This window comes from Hakea prostrata, chromosome 9 (assembly GCF_041222555.1).
Source record: "Hakea prostrata isolate BN-2017 chromosome 9, UWA_Hpros_2, whole genome shotgun sequence".
Classification (NCBI taxonomy): Eukaryota; Viridiplantae; Streptophyta; class Magnoliopsida; order Proteales; family Proteaceae; genus Hakea; species Hakea prostrata.
Window position 1 is genome coordinate 9,429,505 of NC_142608.1, and position 18,631 is coordinate 9,448,135.

Here is an 18,631-nt window from a genome sequence, read left to right on the forward strand (position 1 = left end):
TATTAGAAATTAATCCCCCCTTATATAAAGTTACCGGTTATAAGAAAAAAGAAAAATAAAGCCAATGTGTTATCGAAACAGTATCAGTGAAGTCCGTCCAAATCTTAAAGTCAAGTCCGAATCGTCTCCCCGATGGCTATTGACCACAAATTACAGGGAAGGCCTACAGAATTAGGATGATGGTGTTCATTTTTTTTAATGTTTTATTATTCTTTACTTGTAGGCCTTTCATAATTTGTAATTGTAAGGCCGTTGAGAGAGACCACCGAGGATGGTGGTCTAGTGGTCCCAAGCTCACTCCCAAGTGGTTTGATAAACCTCATGTCCCAGGTTCGAATCTCCTCTGCTCCTCTGTTTCTTGCATTGGACAGCTGTGTGCTCTTTGATCTAGGCATAAGTCATACCAGCTTCTATGGACTAAACTAGGCCTCTGGTGGAGCTCCGCTGACGAGACTAGTGCTTGCACTGATACATGGTAGTGCACAGGGCTAATGCTTGCCATAGGTCACACTCGATAAAAAGTCCGAACATTGCGTGGCGGGAGAGGAAAAAAAAGCCGTTGAGAGAGTACTAACTACAAAGTGCTCCCCTTCTAAAATTGCATCAGCAATTCCCTCTTTACTAGGTCAATAAAATTTAACATAATCCTCGAGAGAGAAAAAAAAAAAATCAGGCACATTATATAATCACCATCTTACTAGGGTTAAAATAAAATATGACATGGGACATTGGGATCAGTGCACAACGTTACAGCTAATACATCATTTGAGTAGAAAACAATCCTTGGTTGTTATTGTGGTTCTGAGTAAGGATTCAATAAAAATCAACCAAAATATGATCAAGATCAAACTAAACCAGCTCTAATCTAAATCAATGATCCAATAGTTTTAAACCCTCAATTCTGTAAAACAGGAATAGAAAAAATATGATACAGGAATTCAGTAACTTAGCAACATACTATCACTTTCTTGAGTTGTAACTGGATCTCCCTCTTGTATTTGATATCCATCAAATAGCCATAAAAATCCAAGACCAAAGAACCATATAAATAGTTAAAACTTATAAGATTACTTGCTATATATAATGTTGATGTTCTAGTTGAAGAATCCACCACCATCATCCCCTACCCCTCCATCACCAAAAGGAAAAACACCACCTCCGCCTGATGTGTAGAAGATCAACTCTAATTCAAAATGATCACAATAGATAATATTGTTAAACCCCCAAGACCGAAAATGCTACAGATACAAAACAACCTCTCAGAAAACAATACTGAATCTGTATTAACCGCATTAACACTACATTCTTCAGATCATAACTTATTCATATTTCTTGTTACGCATTTTGGATGCCATGTCTCCACTGTAAGGCTCAAAATGGAAAGCATACTGCTGGAGAACTGAAAAGACAACCATCTCCCCGCATACCAAAACATTTTGCAAGGCTTGCTCAATTTGCTCTACATTTAACCAGAAATGATGAGATTTGATGATGCCCGCTGCAACTAAAACCTCAAGCACAACTCCCTACAAATAGTCAAAGAGCCATCTGTGAGAATACAAGTAATGGAAAAACTCCATTTTCAAAAGAAGAAATATCCATCAAAGGATGGAGGACAGAAGCACCCCCCCCCCCCCACCAAAACCAAAAAAAAAACCCTCTCTTGGTGCCATTTATTCTTTGATTTATGCTGTGACATGCATGGATCTGCAAATACACCATATCACCAATCACTTCTTCTTTTCCTGCTTTTTTTTAGCTGGACATGCGGCTGCATACACCTATCACCAATCACTTCTTTCTTTTTCCTCTGTTTTTTTTTTTTTTGGGGGGGGGGGGTTGTGTGGTGGTTTGGGGAAGAGAATTGCATTCTACCAAGCGTTTCTTTTAGAAACTTTATCATTCAAAGTGCTCAAAAAATCTTTATACAGTAGTAATATTGAAATTGTGAGGAATCAGGGTGTAACCATACCTGCCAGAAGCAGAAGAACACAATTCCTTTAATGCACAAGAACTTAGAGAGGGGCTTGTGGGGTGCCAGCTCTTTTGCAAACACATGGTAAAAGAGCACAAGGGAATATAGAGCCAATGAAACAGAAAGATTGAGAATGATAGTAAACGTCCAGCTGAGCCAACTGGGATAAAACCCAATAAGTTGAAGTGCTATCATCAGCACAGAGCAGACAGGCCTAAGGACAACGAACTGCCAAGTCCAGTATTTGAGGAGCTTTAAGGTGTGATGGTCCAGCCGGACAGTCCGTGGCTGCAATTCATAAAAATGTGTTTCAAATATATACCCATTTCTTCCAACAAGCTAACTACTTTACTGATAAGTCCTGAGCGGTGTGCATGGTGCTTTTAGCATGAAATAAAAATTCTAAATTCACACTATGATCCAATAAATGCTAAAAGTTTCACATAATACTACAGCTGGGATGTTCCTGGGTTTTCATAATTAAGTTTGCTTTCTTGGCAGTAGTCGACTGGGCTAATTGGCTCCAAGTCAATTGTATATATGAAAGGTCAATGTAAACTTATTTACGGTCACATACATGAAGTCACAAAACATAGCCCTGCCCATAAAAGAAGGAACGGGAGTTGGAAAGTAAAGGGGGAAAAAAGACCTACCATGAAAATAGAGAATCCAACCTTCAAAATGAGGGAGAAAAAAGACGAATGAGTTTGATCACTGTGATTCTATTCTAAGCAGTCCAAAGGTTTTTACCAAGGAAAAAAAAAATATTTTCTCCAAAACCACTGACCTATTTTTACAAAAATATTTCTGGACTTTCTACAAATTCTTCCCCCCTAATGAGAAGACTCCTTAAAAATTATGGATATTGTATATGCATGTTGAAAAACCATTGTTGGATTTTTGTGTGCAATTTATTTCTTCTTCTTTTTTCCACTGAGGCGGGAACCGGGGGGGGGGTTGGTTTGGCGGGTGGGTGTCATTTGATAACAACCACCTTGTAATGTCAGAATGGATTTTTTTTTCTTTCCCTTTTTTTAAATATATGATGTCTAAAACTAAATCTTACAACAGAGAAGACAAAATTAAATAACAGTAAGGAAATACGGAAAACCAAATTAAACAACACTATGGAAATCTCTCCCTCAGTTATGTTTGTGCATGCATGAATCAAGGATCCTAAAAATAGAAGAAAATACTTCAAATCAGAGACAAACCCTCTACGGACCATTAAACATCTCAGTCTCCACTCAGCTAAATCATTACTGTTCTAGTGAAGCACGACATTAAAACTAAAAGTAAGATGAATAGAGTGAAACTTCACTGCCTTCTGGAGACCACTTATACATTCTCTTTGAAGGAATAATAAGGCCAAATAATTTTCAAAACAAAAGAAAAGATTGCTCACCTGGAAAAGGTTCATTGGGAATGAATGGTGCATCTCTCTTCCTTTAATTTCATCAGGAACTATGTTTTTGCTTATAGATATATTCAAGTAACTATACATCAAAGCCAAGAACTTGGCAATCACCTGAAGTAACATCTAGATAAGTTAAGCAACAAAACAAACAATCAAAATTTTTATGTCTAAGTCATTTCCAAACTAAGTGGAACTGACTTACCAAAGCCTCATAGCATTCCTTGATAGAGTCCAAGAACATGAAAAATGTTTTGCTTCCCTGAATATCTAACAAACCGACAAAGGAGTCAAGGGCATATATGGGGGCCATGAGGATGATGATCACTATGGCCTTTTGTTCCTTTGGGGTTTTCCAGTAGAAAAGATGCTGGGATAAGAGCTGTACAGTAACATACATTGTTAACATCGCACAGCACCCAGATCCCAAGAGAGTAAGCTGCCCCCGGTCAAATTTACTTAAATCAATCATTTTTTTTAAGCTCAGATGTCCACAGTCAGGACCTGCAAAAGGGTAATCGAGCATCTTAAGGATCCAAAAGTTAAACAAAATCCTAATTCGGAAATCTAAACAATGGGTAATACAAAGGAAATATGAGAAATAACAACAAGTAGCTTTTATAGCTAAGATTGTCTATTTTACAAATGGTTCTCACATCGACTAAAATTAGAAGGGAACAATCATAACCAGTTTTCCTTATGGTCTAATTAAATTACAGACTTCATATAATATAAGAATTCATAATTGAGCCTGCTAAACTCGGGAGCCTTCTCCATTGGATACAACCTTTTTATTGGCCAGCACATAAAACTACAGAGGAATAGCATTCGCCAAGCAGCCAAAATACTTGAGCAATACTATGAACAATTAAAGCATTTGTTATGTATCATTTAATCACTAAGCCAGCAAGAAAATAGCCAGAGCCTAACTTCAATGAACAAGAGAAATTATCTAGACCAAAAAACCACCGTTTGAAGTCACTGTCCCTCTATTCTGTCTTCCTCAAAATCATATAACTACATGCTTGCAAAGATACATAATCCATAAGGCAGACTATAAAGGAAGAATAACCACTGTCTTCATTTGCCACAGTTGTGTTTGAAATTCAGTGAAAAGAATCCAATCAGAAAACCTGAGGCTTTTAAATACTATGAGTTTAAATGTACACAAAGAATTAAGGTACATGTTCTACTAACCTCTCCCACACAACAAGCACCTCCCCCCCCCCCCCCCCCCCCAACGCCCAAAAAAAAAAAAAATTTCAATCTAATTGTGTTTGGCACATCATTTTAAGCATTGGATTTAGTGACCAGTTAAACCCTATTGGGCGGCATGGGATTGATAAACTCTAACATTCCAAGATTACAGCAACCTTGCCGGGGTTGTAAGATGTCAAAGTTAAGTAATTTAGATCTTGCTAGAGTGAGTACGATCTCAAATGGAAGTTACCACTGTGTTCACTATCATGCAAGTAGGAGAAAATGGAACTTTAAAATTCACTAGTAAAAGATACCAAGTGGAGCACGCAAATAAAATGAATCTGACAAAAAACCCATCAGAAGGGAACAAAATTACTAGGTAGATTAGCCAACTTCTTTTTTTTTTTTTTTTTTTTTTTTTTTGATAATGAGATTAGCCAACTTCTATCCATCCCAAAAGTAACACTAAGATTTGCCTTTACTTCCTTAGATTTCCAATAACCCTATTCCTACAAAAAAGAAGCCTATACCAGCAGTTACAGAAAGATCCGATCAATGATATGACGCTCAAAAACCACCATAAAAGGTTCGAACACAATTTTCATCAAAAATGAACACATCACAAGCAACATAATTCCTTAAATACTAGAGCTTGTACGGGAAAAAAATATATAATGTCATGAGAAAATTACCTAATACAAATTTGAAGAAACTTATATCACTTACAGCGAGCTCTGCAAGCGATGGATTACGACCGAAAGAGGGGAAAAACCGAAGGATCGACGAATGAAGCTTAGTATTTCGATGTAAAACAAGTTCTTCGTACGGCTACGACATCACAGACTATTAATGGCAGGAAGATCAGTAGCGAAACCTGCTAGATAATCACCAATTTCACCCCAAAAAAAAAAATTCACCAATTGGGAATCTATTTATTTTTCGTTCTCTTTCACTCCATTAAATACAAGACAGAGTCGTCAATAATGGCAGGCCGACCTCGACGCATTTGATCAAATTTACCGTTTTCCCCCTCAGTTTTAAGAAACTTCAAATTTGCCTCCTGACCGACGAGTATCAGTCATTGATCATTATTACTCTGAAACTCGATATTTGCCCACGCGTCCTCACGTTTTTGCTAATAACATCAATAAAAACATAAGAGCTTTCAGATATAATGAAATTTTACTAAATTCGAACCCACAATTGATAACTTGTTGATTTACATTGTGATATGGAGAAAATATGATCGAACCGGGTTCATACCTGGTTTGATCCTCGACTCCGGTCTAGAAATAAGGAATCGATTCGCTCCCGAGCGAACCGAATCCGTAAGATGGCTTGCTAGAGAAAGAAAACTTATTCAGCTACAAGCACGCCCTAATTCAACTTATGGATTAGGTTAATTACCCTAATGATGGCAGATTCGAATTGACGGTTGCGGCTAATCATTATCGAAGGGATAAACATCGCATAACCTAAAGGTTATCTCAAGAGTCCTCTACTAGTCCAATCTATTAGAAGTCTATCGCTCAATGGATCTACTTGATAAGATCCAACGACTACCCGAAGAAGGCTCAAGTGCATCCAACGAAGGAGATTCGAAGGTACACTCTATATAAACCTCATTGCCATACGAGGTGAGGGACTCAGATTCAAATACATACTGGTAGACGTAAACTATCAGAGGCTTACGATTTAGATCACCTTTCCCAGTTCTTTATTCCTTAGCCTTGTGCTTCTAGCAGAGCCGTTTGTGATTAAGTTCATCAACTGACTTAGCCTTCGGAGGTGGACTCTCGACCCCGCGGTCGGGCCACATCTGACGCTTTCGTTTTATAGGTCATCACGAGGAAATCTAAGAGCTGAGCAGATTTTGGACGCATCACATTGTAATGACATGAAACTGTCTTTACCAAAAAAAGAATAAAAAGACATGAAATTGTGAAAGGCTCCATTAAATTAAATTACCAATTCTATTGATTGAATGAATAAATGACTAGATTAGAGGAGGCAATTGTCTTTAATTGTTTAGTAGAATAAGATAAACTACAGATAGGCAATGGCGGAGCACGTTTTAAAAATAAAAATTTAAGATAAAGATAATGGATACAAATGTCATTCTTAATCATTATTTAATGGTTTTCATTAAATCTCTAGTTTTAAGGAATAAAAGATTAAATTCTAATTAAAAAAATAACTTATGATCCATGAATTTCCCCCTATATATACTCATACATTTTCATTTCTATTTATTCTATCATGAATCTCCTCTTTTATTCCTATTTTTTCTCTCTTTTTATTTTTTTCACCGTCCCACAAAATAGTGGAGTAGTTAGCAGACATTGGAATTTTCTTAAATCTTCTCCACAATTATTAGGTATTCACTTTCTCTTTTTCATATTATTCATCACTCTCTCACACACTCATGTCGGAAGGAGAAGTGTTATAAGCTTTGAATGGAAGCCCCCCCGTGCAATGGCCCAGGCGGTAACTCTATGTCCTGGTGCGTAATTCCTTGTCGCATAATGGTGTGCATGGTAACGATCCCTCCTTGCTCCGGCCATGGACCCGGTGAAATTGAATTCTCCGTGAAGATGCGGAGTACCAACGGCTAGACGGTAAGACCCCGTGCACCTTGACTATAGTTTCGCAGTGACAACCTTGATCGAATGTGTAGGATAGGTGGGAGGTGGTGACACACAACGACCAATCCTGAAAGACCACTCTTTCGTCTAAGGATGCCTCACCCCCCCCCCCCCCCCCCCCCGGCCCGCCCGCGGGTGGGGGGGGGGGGGTAGTTTATCTGGGGTTTTTTTTTTCACCGTCTCACAAAATAGTGGAGTAGTTAGCAGACATTGGAATTTTCTTAAATCTTCTCCACAATTATTAGGTATTCACTTTCTCTTTTTCATATTATTCATCACTCTCTCACACACTCATGATTTTTCTAGTAATCTTTTCATAAAGTATAATATATATTTTTTCTATTGTTCTTTCTTTCTCTTTATTCTACTAATAGCAATTTAAATCTTGTTAGAATTCAGCCATTGATTTTATCATATCTAATCATAATCATTGATTTTTTTTTTTAATTCTAAAATTTCATTTCCTATTAATGGAAATTTAAATCTCGTTTAGGATTTCAGCCATAAATTTTATAATATTTAATCGTAATCATTTAATTTTATTTTTGAATCCTTAAACTTTCTCATCAAGTTTCGATTCCTATTTAAATTTTAAGATTTTTTTAAAGTTTGGGTAATTTTCATCTGGACCCCCTAAGATTTGATCTATGTCATTCTTAGTCCAAATAAATGGACACCTTGCATCTGCCTCCCCTGAGGTATCCAATAAAATTAATTGAGGAGAAATTATTATTTTTATGACCAAAATACCCTCATACCTATTCTTCCTTTATCATATTCTTCTACTCCGTGATCTAGGGGTGTCAACGGTGCGGTTTGGAGCGGTTTTGGGCCGGGCCTAACGGTTTCGGTAACGTCAAAACCCACCCCCACCCAAACCAGCCCATTTAAAAGATAACGGTTTCAGTGCGGTTTCGGTTTGGTGCGGTTTGGGTTCAGGTTGACTAACGGTTTGGAAATAAAACGGTGAAAATGAAATTTGAAACCCTGATGCCTGATTTCACAAAAGCGAAAATGTTAAAGACTGAAAGTCTGAAACTAAAAACAACATTAACGATTAAGACTTAAGAGTTAAGAGTTATCAATTAAGACATTTAAATTTTAAAATAATAAAACTAAATGAAATTTGAAAATTAAAAAGTTAACAATTAATATTAAGACTTAAGAGTTAAGAGTTATCAATTAAGACTTTTAAATTTTAAAATAATAAAACTAAATGAAATTTGAAAATTAAAAAGTTAACGATTAAGATTAAGACTTAAGAGTTAAGAGTTATCAATTAAGACTTTTAAATTTTAAAATAATAAAACTAAATGAAATTTGAAAATTAAAAAGTTAAAACTTAAAACTTAAGCAACTCTCAACTACTCAAACTCGAGTCTCAACGTCTCAAACACCGAAATTCATGGATCATTAATTACATTTAAACAATTCCAAACAAAATTTAATTACATTTAATATTTTACTTTTATTTATGTAAAGACTAACGGGCTGACAGGCCGCACATGGGCTGGGCCGGGCCAGCCCAAAACCGTTCGGGCTGAGGATTTGTTCGGCCCATTAAGGATCGGTTAGGGCCGGTTCGGGCTATAACAGGTTCGGTCCGATTTTAACGGTTTGGGTTGAAAATTGACACCCCTAGGCATGATCAATTAGAAAAATTCCAACCCCCCGTGAGCCAAAGACTGCGAAGCGAATCAGTTGGGTAATTAGAGACAGAAACAACTATCCATTGTTCGGAGCGAAAAGCTGTGTAAGGCGTCGACTGATCTTTCATGGGTCGAATCTCCTTCCATTGATTTTAGCCAACGGCATCTTCTCGGGCACTTTCGCTCTTGCTTGGACGAGAGCAGCAGAGTAGCTCACATTATTGAGGAAGAATAATGCAGCGACCGTGGAGACTAGAATGACAAAACAAATGATTTTGCAGAAGTTCGTAGAGACCCATGTTGAGAAATCGAGTCTTTGGGCTCAGAGAGACGATTTGGGGGTGATGATGAAGAATCTCTAAACTGGGATTTACATGGTTGTGGCGATGATCGATCTTGGATCAACAACTGGGATTTAGGTTGTTGTGGCGTTGAACGATCTTGGACCGACATTGAGATAGTTAACAAACCCAAACTTTAAACTCAAGAACTAAACTAACCTCAATTAAAACTCCACTTCCGAACTGAAATCCCCCTACTGCAATGCTTTGCTCGTTCTTTCTTTCTCTGAAGCTCTATCTTTTCCACTAGTTCTGATCAGTATCTGCCAACAGTTATTTGGCTTACCTGCTAGCTTGCGTTGTCTTGAATTTAACTGCTGCAAGTAGCTGGTGATACGGTGAGGTGGGATGTCTTTGTTTTCCTTTTATTTATTCGGATAGTTTTATATCTCTATGGTCTACTTCTCTACCCGCAAAACTGCAACTTCTTCTCAGTATGAATTAACTAATAATGAATAACAAGTCTCAAAGACAACGAAGACGAAAATGATCGAACCTTGTGACTTGTTACAAACGCCAAGTGAAGTAGAAGAATGCCGTAATGGAAGAATAGATATGAGGGTATTTTGGCCATAAAAATTATACTTTGTCCTTAATTAATCTTATTGGATGCCTCAGTGAAGGCAGATGCAAAGTGTCTATTTATTTTGACTAAAAATGACATAGATCAAACCTCAATGGGTCCAGATGAAAATTACCCTAAAAGTTTTTCTCCCACAATTTTAGTCCTTACTTTATTTTAATATATTTTTTATAATTTACTTATAATTGTGAGACCCACCGTGGGTCCATCATCGGCCCACATATATTCGGCCCCCCACATTCAATCCTGGCTCCGCCCCTGCACATAAGGTACCAAAATTATGTTTGAGGTATCTAAAATATCAAAATGATCGTATCATATTATGTTCGGATTTTTTCTCAGTACTCCCCCTTAGTATATTTTGCCTGGACCTTTTTTTTTTCCACGGTAAGACAAAAGTCTTTTTTTTTTTTTTTGGTATCTAAGGTTTGTCCGGGCCAAGTTACGCGCACTTCGATTACATCCTTAGGGGTGAGTTTTGTCATCTGCAAAGGTCGAACCCATGACCTCCCACGAGAAGTATGGATCTTACCACTCTACCATCCTACATTGACTAAGACATAAGTCTTGTTTGACATGTATCTCAAAATCACATCAAATGGTTGAAATCCATTTATAAGTCACATCAAATAGTTATGATTAAATTTTTAAAAAAAAATTGACTTATAAATGAACCTCAATCTTTTGATGTGATGTTGAGGCACATGTCATCTATTTATAAGGAAATGGACGATCCATTTCCTTGTCAAAAATGGATAGGATATTAGTCCCGATATACACACAGTATACCGACAAATGTCTAATAACAAAAAATGAAATTCGACAAATGTTCCTACTTGTACCGAAGTCTAGATCACCTCCTGTCTACGGAGGGGAAAACATCTTTTGTTATGCACTTCTCTTTGCACATATATGCCAAATAAGTGGTTGAGAAAGCAAAAAAACTAGAAGACTATTTTGAACTTTATGAATTTAAAATTAAGTTTTTAATCTCAGCTTTTCATTTGGTATGAGAGATGCACAACAGAGAGATGTGCATAGAAGGGGATTTTTTTTTTCGGTCTAACGGAGCAATATGTGCTTCCAATGCTTTTTCACCATAAATTTAGATTGTCCCCAGCACTCTATCTACACCTCTATCTACAGTAGTAGATGATCCCCTTACAGCTGAAAGAAAGACAAATAAACAACCAAAGTAAACAGAAAAACAGAGAGCAAGCGAAGAGAATGAATGGCTCATATTCTCCCACATCTCAAATTGTTCTAACACCGGATTCCGGCATGTAATCTTCCAACACACAAAAAACCAACGCTGCCTTGATTCACCAAAAAATCAACAACGCCTTTGACAGCCTTGATTCACCAAAAATCAACCCCCTTTTTTTTTTTTCTCTCTTTTTCCCCAAAAATCAACACTGCCTTTGATCATTGGATGTTTGAGGCCGGGACCATTTTGTTTTGTGACTATGCAATTAAAAGGTTTGCGGTGCAAGTGGGTGTTTCTTAAAATTTGAGTACTGGAATTTGTGTTAATCAGCATAAAAACAATGATTTGGTGGGAGCCACTCTTTTTGCGATAAATGAAATATTAGAGATAGCAAACATAGGTGAAGATTTCCATTTCAGAGATTTGGTGCAATGATGAAAGAAAACTACGTTACTCTCAAAATCTCCGAACATAGCTTGCCCCCTACGACATTTGACGCTTCTCATGCATGCATTACATTCAAATCCCCTACTTTCTTAAACTATTTTGTTAAGATAGCAACATTGTGTATGCATAAACAAGAGTAAGCTAGAATTTAGCTTGGATAGGACCCCTGGTAGCAATCTATCTTTTGATAATTGTATTCAAGTTGATAAGTTAGATCTCATTTTGCATTGATAGACTTAAATCCAAGAAGAAATTAATAACAATAATATGGGAGTTGGGATCTTTTATGGGGTAGAGTATTGTGTTTTCTTTACACTTTTCCACTATATGTTTAGAAGGGGATCTAGCTCTGGTCCACCTTATCAGTGTTCATACGTGTGTCCACTTTTTAAATGTGTAGTGGAGAGATATAAAGGAAACACAATCCTTTAACCATGCAATCCTTTAACCATGCACGTAAAAGATTTAAACTCTTAAAATGGTATTATTGTATGTTTTGCTTACATTATACGATATAGAATGTATAATGATAAATGACAAATCTGATTTGAAACACATAAAATAAAATGCCAATTCAAATTAGCCACTTTACTTTCCAATAATATAATTCACATTTTGAGGAGATAAAGTCCAACGTGTTATAAATAATATTGATTGTGGATATCCATCATCCCCCAATAGACAATACTTCCAATTGAAGATCTCAACCACCTTAACATACAATCTTGGTGATTCACATTCCCATCTTAATTGAAGATTACAGTGATCTCAATACACAATGTTGACAGTCAATATTTCCATTCCATGCACCTTCTATCTTGAGCGACAATCTATCTTTCCATATCAAGAATATCTTATTGTGTGCAAGAATCATATATTGTATTTCCATATCAGAGTAGATGCTTCTTCTACTATAAATATGTAATGCATTCAACTGAATGAATCACTTCTGATTGATCTTGTTCTAGTTTTCTTCTTTCTCTCTTATATATTATCTTTATTTTATAACACGTTATCAGCACGATTCCGCTCAAAGAACGAATCCGCTCGAAGTATTGCATTTTGAGAAGAAAAACAGCAGACTATGTATCATTATGTTTTATATTCCAAAGTGAAAAGAATGATCGACCTCCTCGCATGTTTTTGTAAACAATGGAGTTTACCTTGTCCATCTTGAAATGTAAGTGCATCATGATAAAAAGGTATGTGTTTTATTGAATCTAAGAATCAATCAAATAATAAGATATTATGTTGCTTTAACGATTGTGGTTTTATTTATTGTACATAGTGGTTGCTAGCTTTGCACCACAAATATTATTAAATGCACATGAAGTTGCAAGATTTGAAACTGTAAATGAATACAGTTCTACAGATGCACATGAAGTTATAAGATTTGAAACTGTAAATAAGTACAGTTCTGCAGATGCATTTGAAGTTGCAAGATTTGAAACTGTAAATAAATACGATTCTATGAGATGCACATGAAGTTGCAAGATTTGAAACTGTAAATAAATACAGTTCTGCAGATGCACATGAAGTTGCAAGATTTGAAAGTTCTATAGTTTTTTAAATTAATTCTCTTTTGAAATTATAAGGAGGAAATATTATTCATCAAAATATCCCAGCAAATTTTCAAGTTTCAGATTTGTTGTTACAATAGTAATATTGTAAAAGGAGTTTTAAGAAATACTCTGAATGATATCATGCCTATTTGTGGCTGAGTAAAATAATGGACTATTAATGAAAAGTCATGAAGCTCATATTATTAGTTTTACTCCATTCCCTGAAGTGAATACAACAATTCATGATATGCCTGAAAGAAGGCAAAATTAAAATTATGGTCATGACTATGGAAGAGGATGAGACAAAAGACGGAATAATTACCGTCATTATTATGGAAATAAATAAGAGAATAATAAGGATTTTCAATATAACAATTCAAGGAGTGAAGATAATATTTGTTACCGATGTGGTATGAAAGCCATTAGACATGTATCTGTCATACTCCACAATATTTAATTAAGCTTTGTCAAGCCTTAATTAAAGAAATAAAAATAATGTGGAGATAAATTGGATTTTCCAAAATCATAATACTTGAGCAATTTTTTTGCCTATAAAAAAAAAATGATGATTTTAATGGCTTCATAGATACTACACATCTAGATGCTACAAACTCCTTTGAAGATAATAGTTGAAGATTTGGTTATGGTTATTTTATTTGATGACACGGAAGCCAATGTTCATACAAGAATTGTTAGTACAACATTGATTGGAAGCTCCGGAAGAGCTAATCTATTATTATCTGGGAGATAAAATTGGCTATGAATAATTCATTATTTTGTAGTAAGTCTCAAAGAAACTTATTAAGTTTCAAAGCTATTTGCCAAAATGATTATCAAATTGAGACTACAAATAATGGTATAAGTAAATATCTATACAAAGGCATTAGATATTTCTCCCAATTTGTACTACACGAATATCGCATGGTTGAAACACATGATTGGGTAAATCAAATGAACATTGATTCCAATAATTTTATTATTTGACATGACCGGTTGGACAATCCGGATCAAGTATGATGCGAAAAACTATTGAAAATTCAATTGTCATCCATTGAAGAACCAAAAGATTCTTCAATTAAGTGAATTTTCTTGTATTGTTTGTTCTCAAGAAAAATTTATTATTAAATATTCACCAGCTAAAGTTGATATTGAACATTCTATGTTTTTAAAACGTATAGAAGGTTAAATATATGGGCCCATTCACCCATCATGTGGACCATTCAGATAATATATGATTTTAGTAGATGCATCTATAAAGTGGTCACATGTATGTTCATTATGAACTCGCAATTTGTTGTTTGTGAGATTGTTTGCTCAAATAATGAGATTAAGAGCATAATTTATGGATTATAAGATAAAGACAGTTTGTCTTGATAATGCTGGTGAATTTACATCTTAGGCTTTATGATTATTGTATAACAACTAAGATCACAGTTGAATAGCCTGTTGTTTATGTTTATATCCAAAATGGTGTAGCAAAATCATTTATTAAATGTCTCAAATTAATAGCTAAACCATTGATTATGATAACAAAGCATCATTTGTATGCATCAGGCCAAAAGGTTGTCATAAATTTTCCCTATTACAATTGACTTATGGTCAGAAGCCAAATATTTCTCATCTTAAAATTTTTGGATGTGCGGCTTACGTTCCAATTGCTCCACCACAGCGCACAAAGATGAGTCCCAAAATAAAGTTGGGAATATATGTTGGATATAAATCTCCTTATATAATTCAAAATATTGCTAAAGATAGGAGATTTATTTAATGCAATACTTGCTTAGTATTTTTTGATGAATTAACTTTTCCAACATGAGGGGGAGAGAATAAACAGTTGGAAAAAGAGATTGATTGTATGCATTATCATTATCTCATTAGATTCTCGCACTGAGCACTGTGAACTTGAAGTTCAAAGGATAATGCAATAAATATTATAAATCAACTGCGCAGTTGTTGACCTGCTAAGAGTTATTAAATCTCATATTCCAAATTGTAAATGCTCCAATTAGAATTGATGTCCCAGAAGGACAATCTATCAGTGCAAATGAAATTAAACCACATTTAAAACGTGGAGGATCAATCGGTTCCAAGAATAAAATCCTAGAAAAAGAAAGGAGCAAATGATCAAGATGATCATAAAATGGAGACAATTGATTATGAAAATCCTGTAGACATAACTTTCTATGAAACCCCAGAAGAGGTTCAGGTACCTAAAAATAATGAAGAGATCTCGATTAGTTATGTCATTGCAGGAAAAAGATGGAACCGAAAAGATAAAGTTGTCGACAACATTTTTGTATATTATGTTATTGTTGAAATAATACAACAAGACGAGGATCTTGAACATAAATTTGTTGATGAATATAAATCAAGAAATGATTGGCCAAAATGTAAAGACGCAATTCAAGCAGAATTGAATTCGCTTGAAAAATAAAGTTTTTGGACCTATAGTCTAATATCTGAAGTTATAAAGCCAGTGGGGTACAATTGAGTTTTCTGCGAAAAATGAAATGAGAAAAGGAATGAAATCATGATATATAAAGCATGAATTATGGCACAAGAATTTTTGCAGATGCCTGGCATTGATTACATGGAAACATGTTCTCTTGTGGTGGATGCAATCACCTTCAGATATCTTATTAATCTGGCAGTGTATGAAAATTTTGACATGCGTCTAATGGATATTATTACACCCTATTTATATGGCTCACTCGAGTGTGAAATATATATGAAAATCCCTGAAGAATTCAAAATGACTGAAGCATATAAAAATTCCTAGGAAGTTTGTTCAATAAGGCTTCAAAGATGATTAGGGCATATATGGTATAATCTCCTTTAGTGGATATTTACTAAATGAAAAATATAAAAATGATCCAATTTATTATTATGCCTTTATTAAAGGATATGGATCTAATTTTAGTAAGTATATATGATGATGATTTAAATATCATCGAAACTCTTGAAGAGTTTCCAAAAGCAGTAGATTATTTGAAGAAAGTTGAAATGAAAATCTCGAAAAGACAATGTTTTGTCTTGACTTGTAAATTGACCATTTTATGAATGAAATATTCGTTCATCAATCAACTTATATAGAGAATATTTTGAAGAGATTTTATCTAGATAAAATATATCCATTGAGTACCTCAATGGTTGTGAGATCGCTCAATATAAAGAAAGATTCATTTCAACCCCAAGAAAATAGTGGAAAATTTCCTGGTCATAAAGTATCATATTTAGTGCAATTGGGGCATTAATGTATTTTGCTAATAGTATAAGACCAGATATATCATTTTCTATAAGTGTATTAGCAAGATTTATCTCTTCTCCAATACGAAGACACTGAAATGTTATAAATCATATATTTCAGTATATTCGAGAAATTATTGACATGATATTATTTTATGAATGTGGACATCAACTTACTTGTTATGCAGATGCAAGATTTTTATCTGATCTATATACAACTAGATCTCAAACAGACTATTTATTCACAAGTGAATGTTAGCTATTTTATATTTGGTTTAGACCAATGATACAACACATTCTGAAACATGAGTCTTCTACTAGAAAAAAGAGGTTTGAACAATATTATATGAAGATTATGCTGCATGCATAGCTCAATTGAAGCGATGATACATCAAAGGAGATGGAACGATACATATTTCACTGAAATTTTTCTTCATTCATGGTCTTCAATGAAATGGTGAAATCGATGTTCAACAAACTCGTTCAAGTGATAACTTGACAGGTTTATTTACTAAGGCGTTGCCTACTTCAAATGTTGAGAAGTTGGTATATGATAATGGAATGAACGTATTCAAAGATACTCAATGATGTTATCATCAGGGGGAGTAAAATACGTGCTGTACTCCTTTTCCCTTAACCAAGGTTTTGTCCCACTGAGTTTTCATGGTAAGGTTTTTAATGAGGCAGCTACCAATACGTATTATTTAGATATATATACTCTTTTTCCTTCACTAAGATTTTTTCCCATAGGGTTTTTCTTAGTAAGGTTTTAACGAGGTACATTATCTATTGATGGACATCCAAGGGGGAAGTGTTATAAATAATATTGATTGTGGATATCCATCATCCCCCAATAGACAATACTTCTAATTGAAGATCTCAACCACCTCAGCATACAATCTTGGTGATTCACATTCCCATCTTAATTGAAGATTACAGTGATCTCAACACACAATGTTGGCAGTCAATATTTCCATTCCATGCACCTTCTATCTTGGGCGGCAATCTATCTTTCCATATCAAGAATATCTTATTGTGTGCAAGAATCATATATTGTATTTCCATATCAGAGTAGATGCTCCTTCTACCATAAATATGTAATGCACTCAACTGAATGAATCACTTCTGATTGATCTTGTTCTAGTTTTCTTCTTTGTCTCTGATATATTATCTTTATTTTATAACACAACGGCTTTTTTTTTTTTTTCTTTCATCTCATTTTTTCTATAAAAAATATTTTTTAATAAGAAAAAGATAAATATTTGTAATTTTTGTCTATAATTGAATATGGAAGCAAAAAAAGGTGTTAATTCGGTACCATACTGGTAATTCGATTCGGTACGGTATGGTACTGTACCAAATTTCAAAACCTCATACTAAAACCGTACCATATTGACAACAAAATTTAAAAAATGGTTTCAGTATAAAGTTGATATGATAAAAATGATACGGTTCGGTATATGATAGGATATAATTTCAGTATGAAAAAATTCATTATTCTAATCTTCTAATTTGTAATGTTGCCACAATAAGCTAACGTATTGACTAGAGTATATTACATTATTATTTTCCAATTCCCTTTTCTTTCACCTTCCCATTCTTTCCTAATTTTTCTTTTCATTCTCAAGAACCAGCAACTACAAAATCTGGTAAGAGAGGAAGTTGATGGGTGGAGACATTCTTTCTTTTTGTGGTTAATAAATAAAATTTTGTAATTGAAATACGGTTTTCAGCTCATGGCCTATACTGGATTTGTATTTTTCAAGAACAATATTAAGATGGACTGGATTTTAAATTGGGACCAACCCAACCTAGATTAAAGGTGTCAAATTTGGTACGATAATTCAGAATACGGTACGGTTTCGATATATGGTAATTTGGTACGGTATTTAGTACATACAAATGGCATGCTACTTAAAACTGAACCATACTTTACCAAATTTTGAAAAACGGTTTTAGTACACCATACCGAATTTGAAAATGGTGTAGTATGATTCAATTTAAATGGCACAATTTGGTACGGTAAAACAATATCAATACACAATCGACACCCTTATATAAATAACACAAATTGTCTCCCTATAAATCAATACTAAGTTAATCTCTTATTTTCACCCCAAAAAAAAAAAGTTAACCTTTCTATATTCTTTATCCAAAGTCGATCTTGTAACCCTAGCAATATAAATCTCTAGCAATTTGCAAGCTTAGTAATTTTTACCCCTACAATTTCTTCTACTTTGTTTTATTTTTCTTGAATGAGAATAATCTAAAGAAGCCAACAGCTTTCACAAGAAATGAGGATAAGATTCAACAGTGACGGATCAGAAGAAGACCGTTGATCGAAGTAATTTATTTCCTTTCG

The 18,631-nt window shown here is 34.7% G+C and overlaps 1 protein-coding gene across 2 annotated transcripts; it reads right to left on the reverse strand.

Annotated features, from left to right (window-relative positions):
* Positions 1-699: 699 nt before the first annotated feature.
* Positions 700-5,532, reverse strand: LOC149004545 (uncharacterized). 2 transcript variants are annotated; one of them, XM_089169462.1, is made up of 5 exons: positions 5,316-5,532; positions 3,595-3,893; positions 3,381-3,503; positions 1,973-2,263; positions 700-1,526 (listed from the first exon to the last, which is right to left on the reverse strand). In XM_089169462.1, exons 2-5 carry the CDS (start codon positions 3,859-3,861, stop codon positions 1,320-1,322), a joined length of 888 nt encoding a protein of 295 aa, XP_089025588.1. In that variant the 5' UTR covers positions 3,862-3,893; positions 5,316-5,532; the 3' UTR covers positions 700-1,319. The 2 variants fall into 2 exon arrangements, with proteins under 2 accessions (XP_089025588.1, XP_089025590.1); XM_089169464.1 differs by having other exon boundaries at positions 5,282-5,532.
* Positions 5,533-18,631: the final 13,099 nt, after the last annotated feature.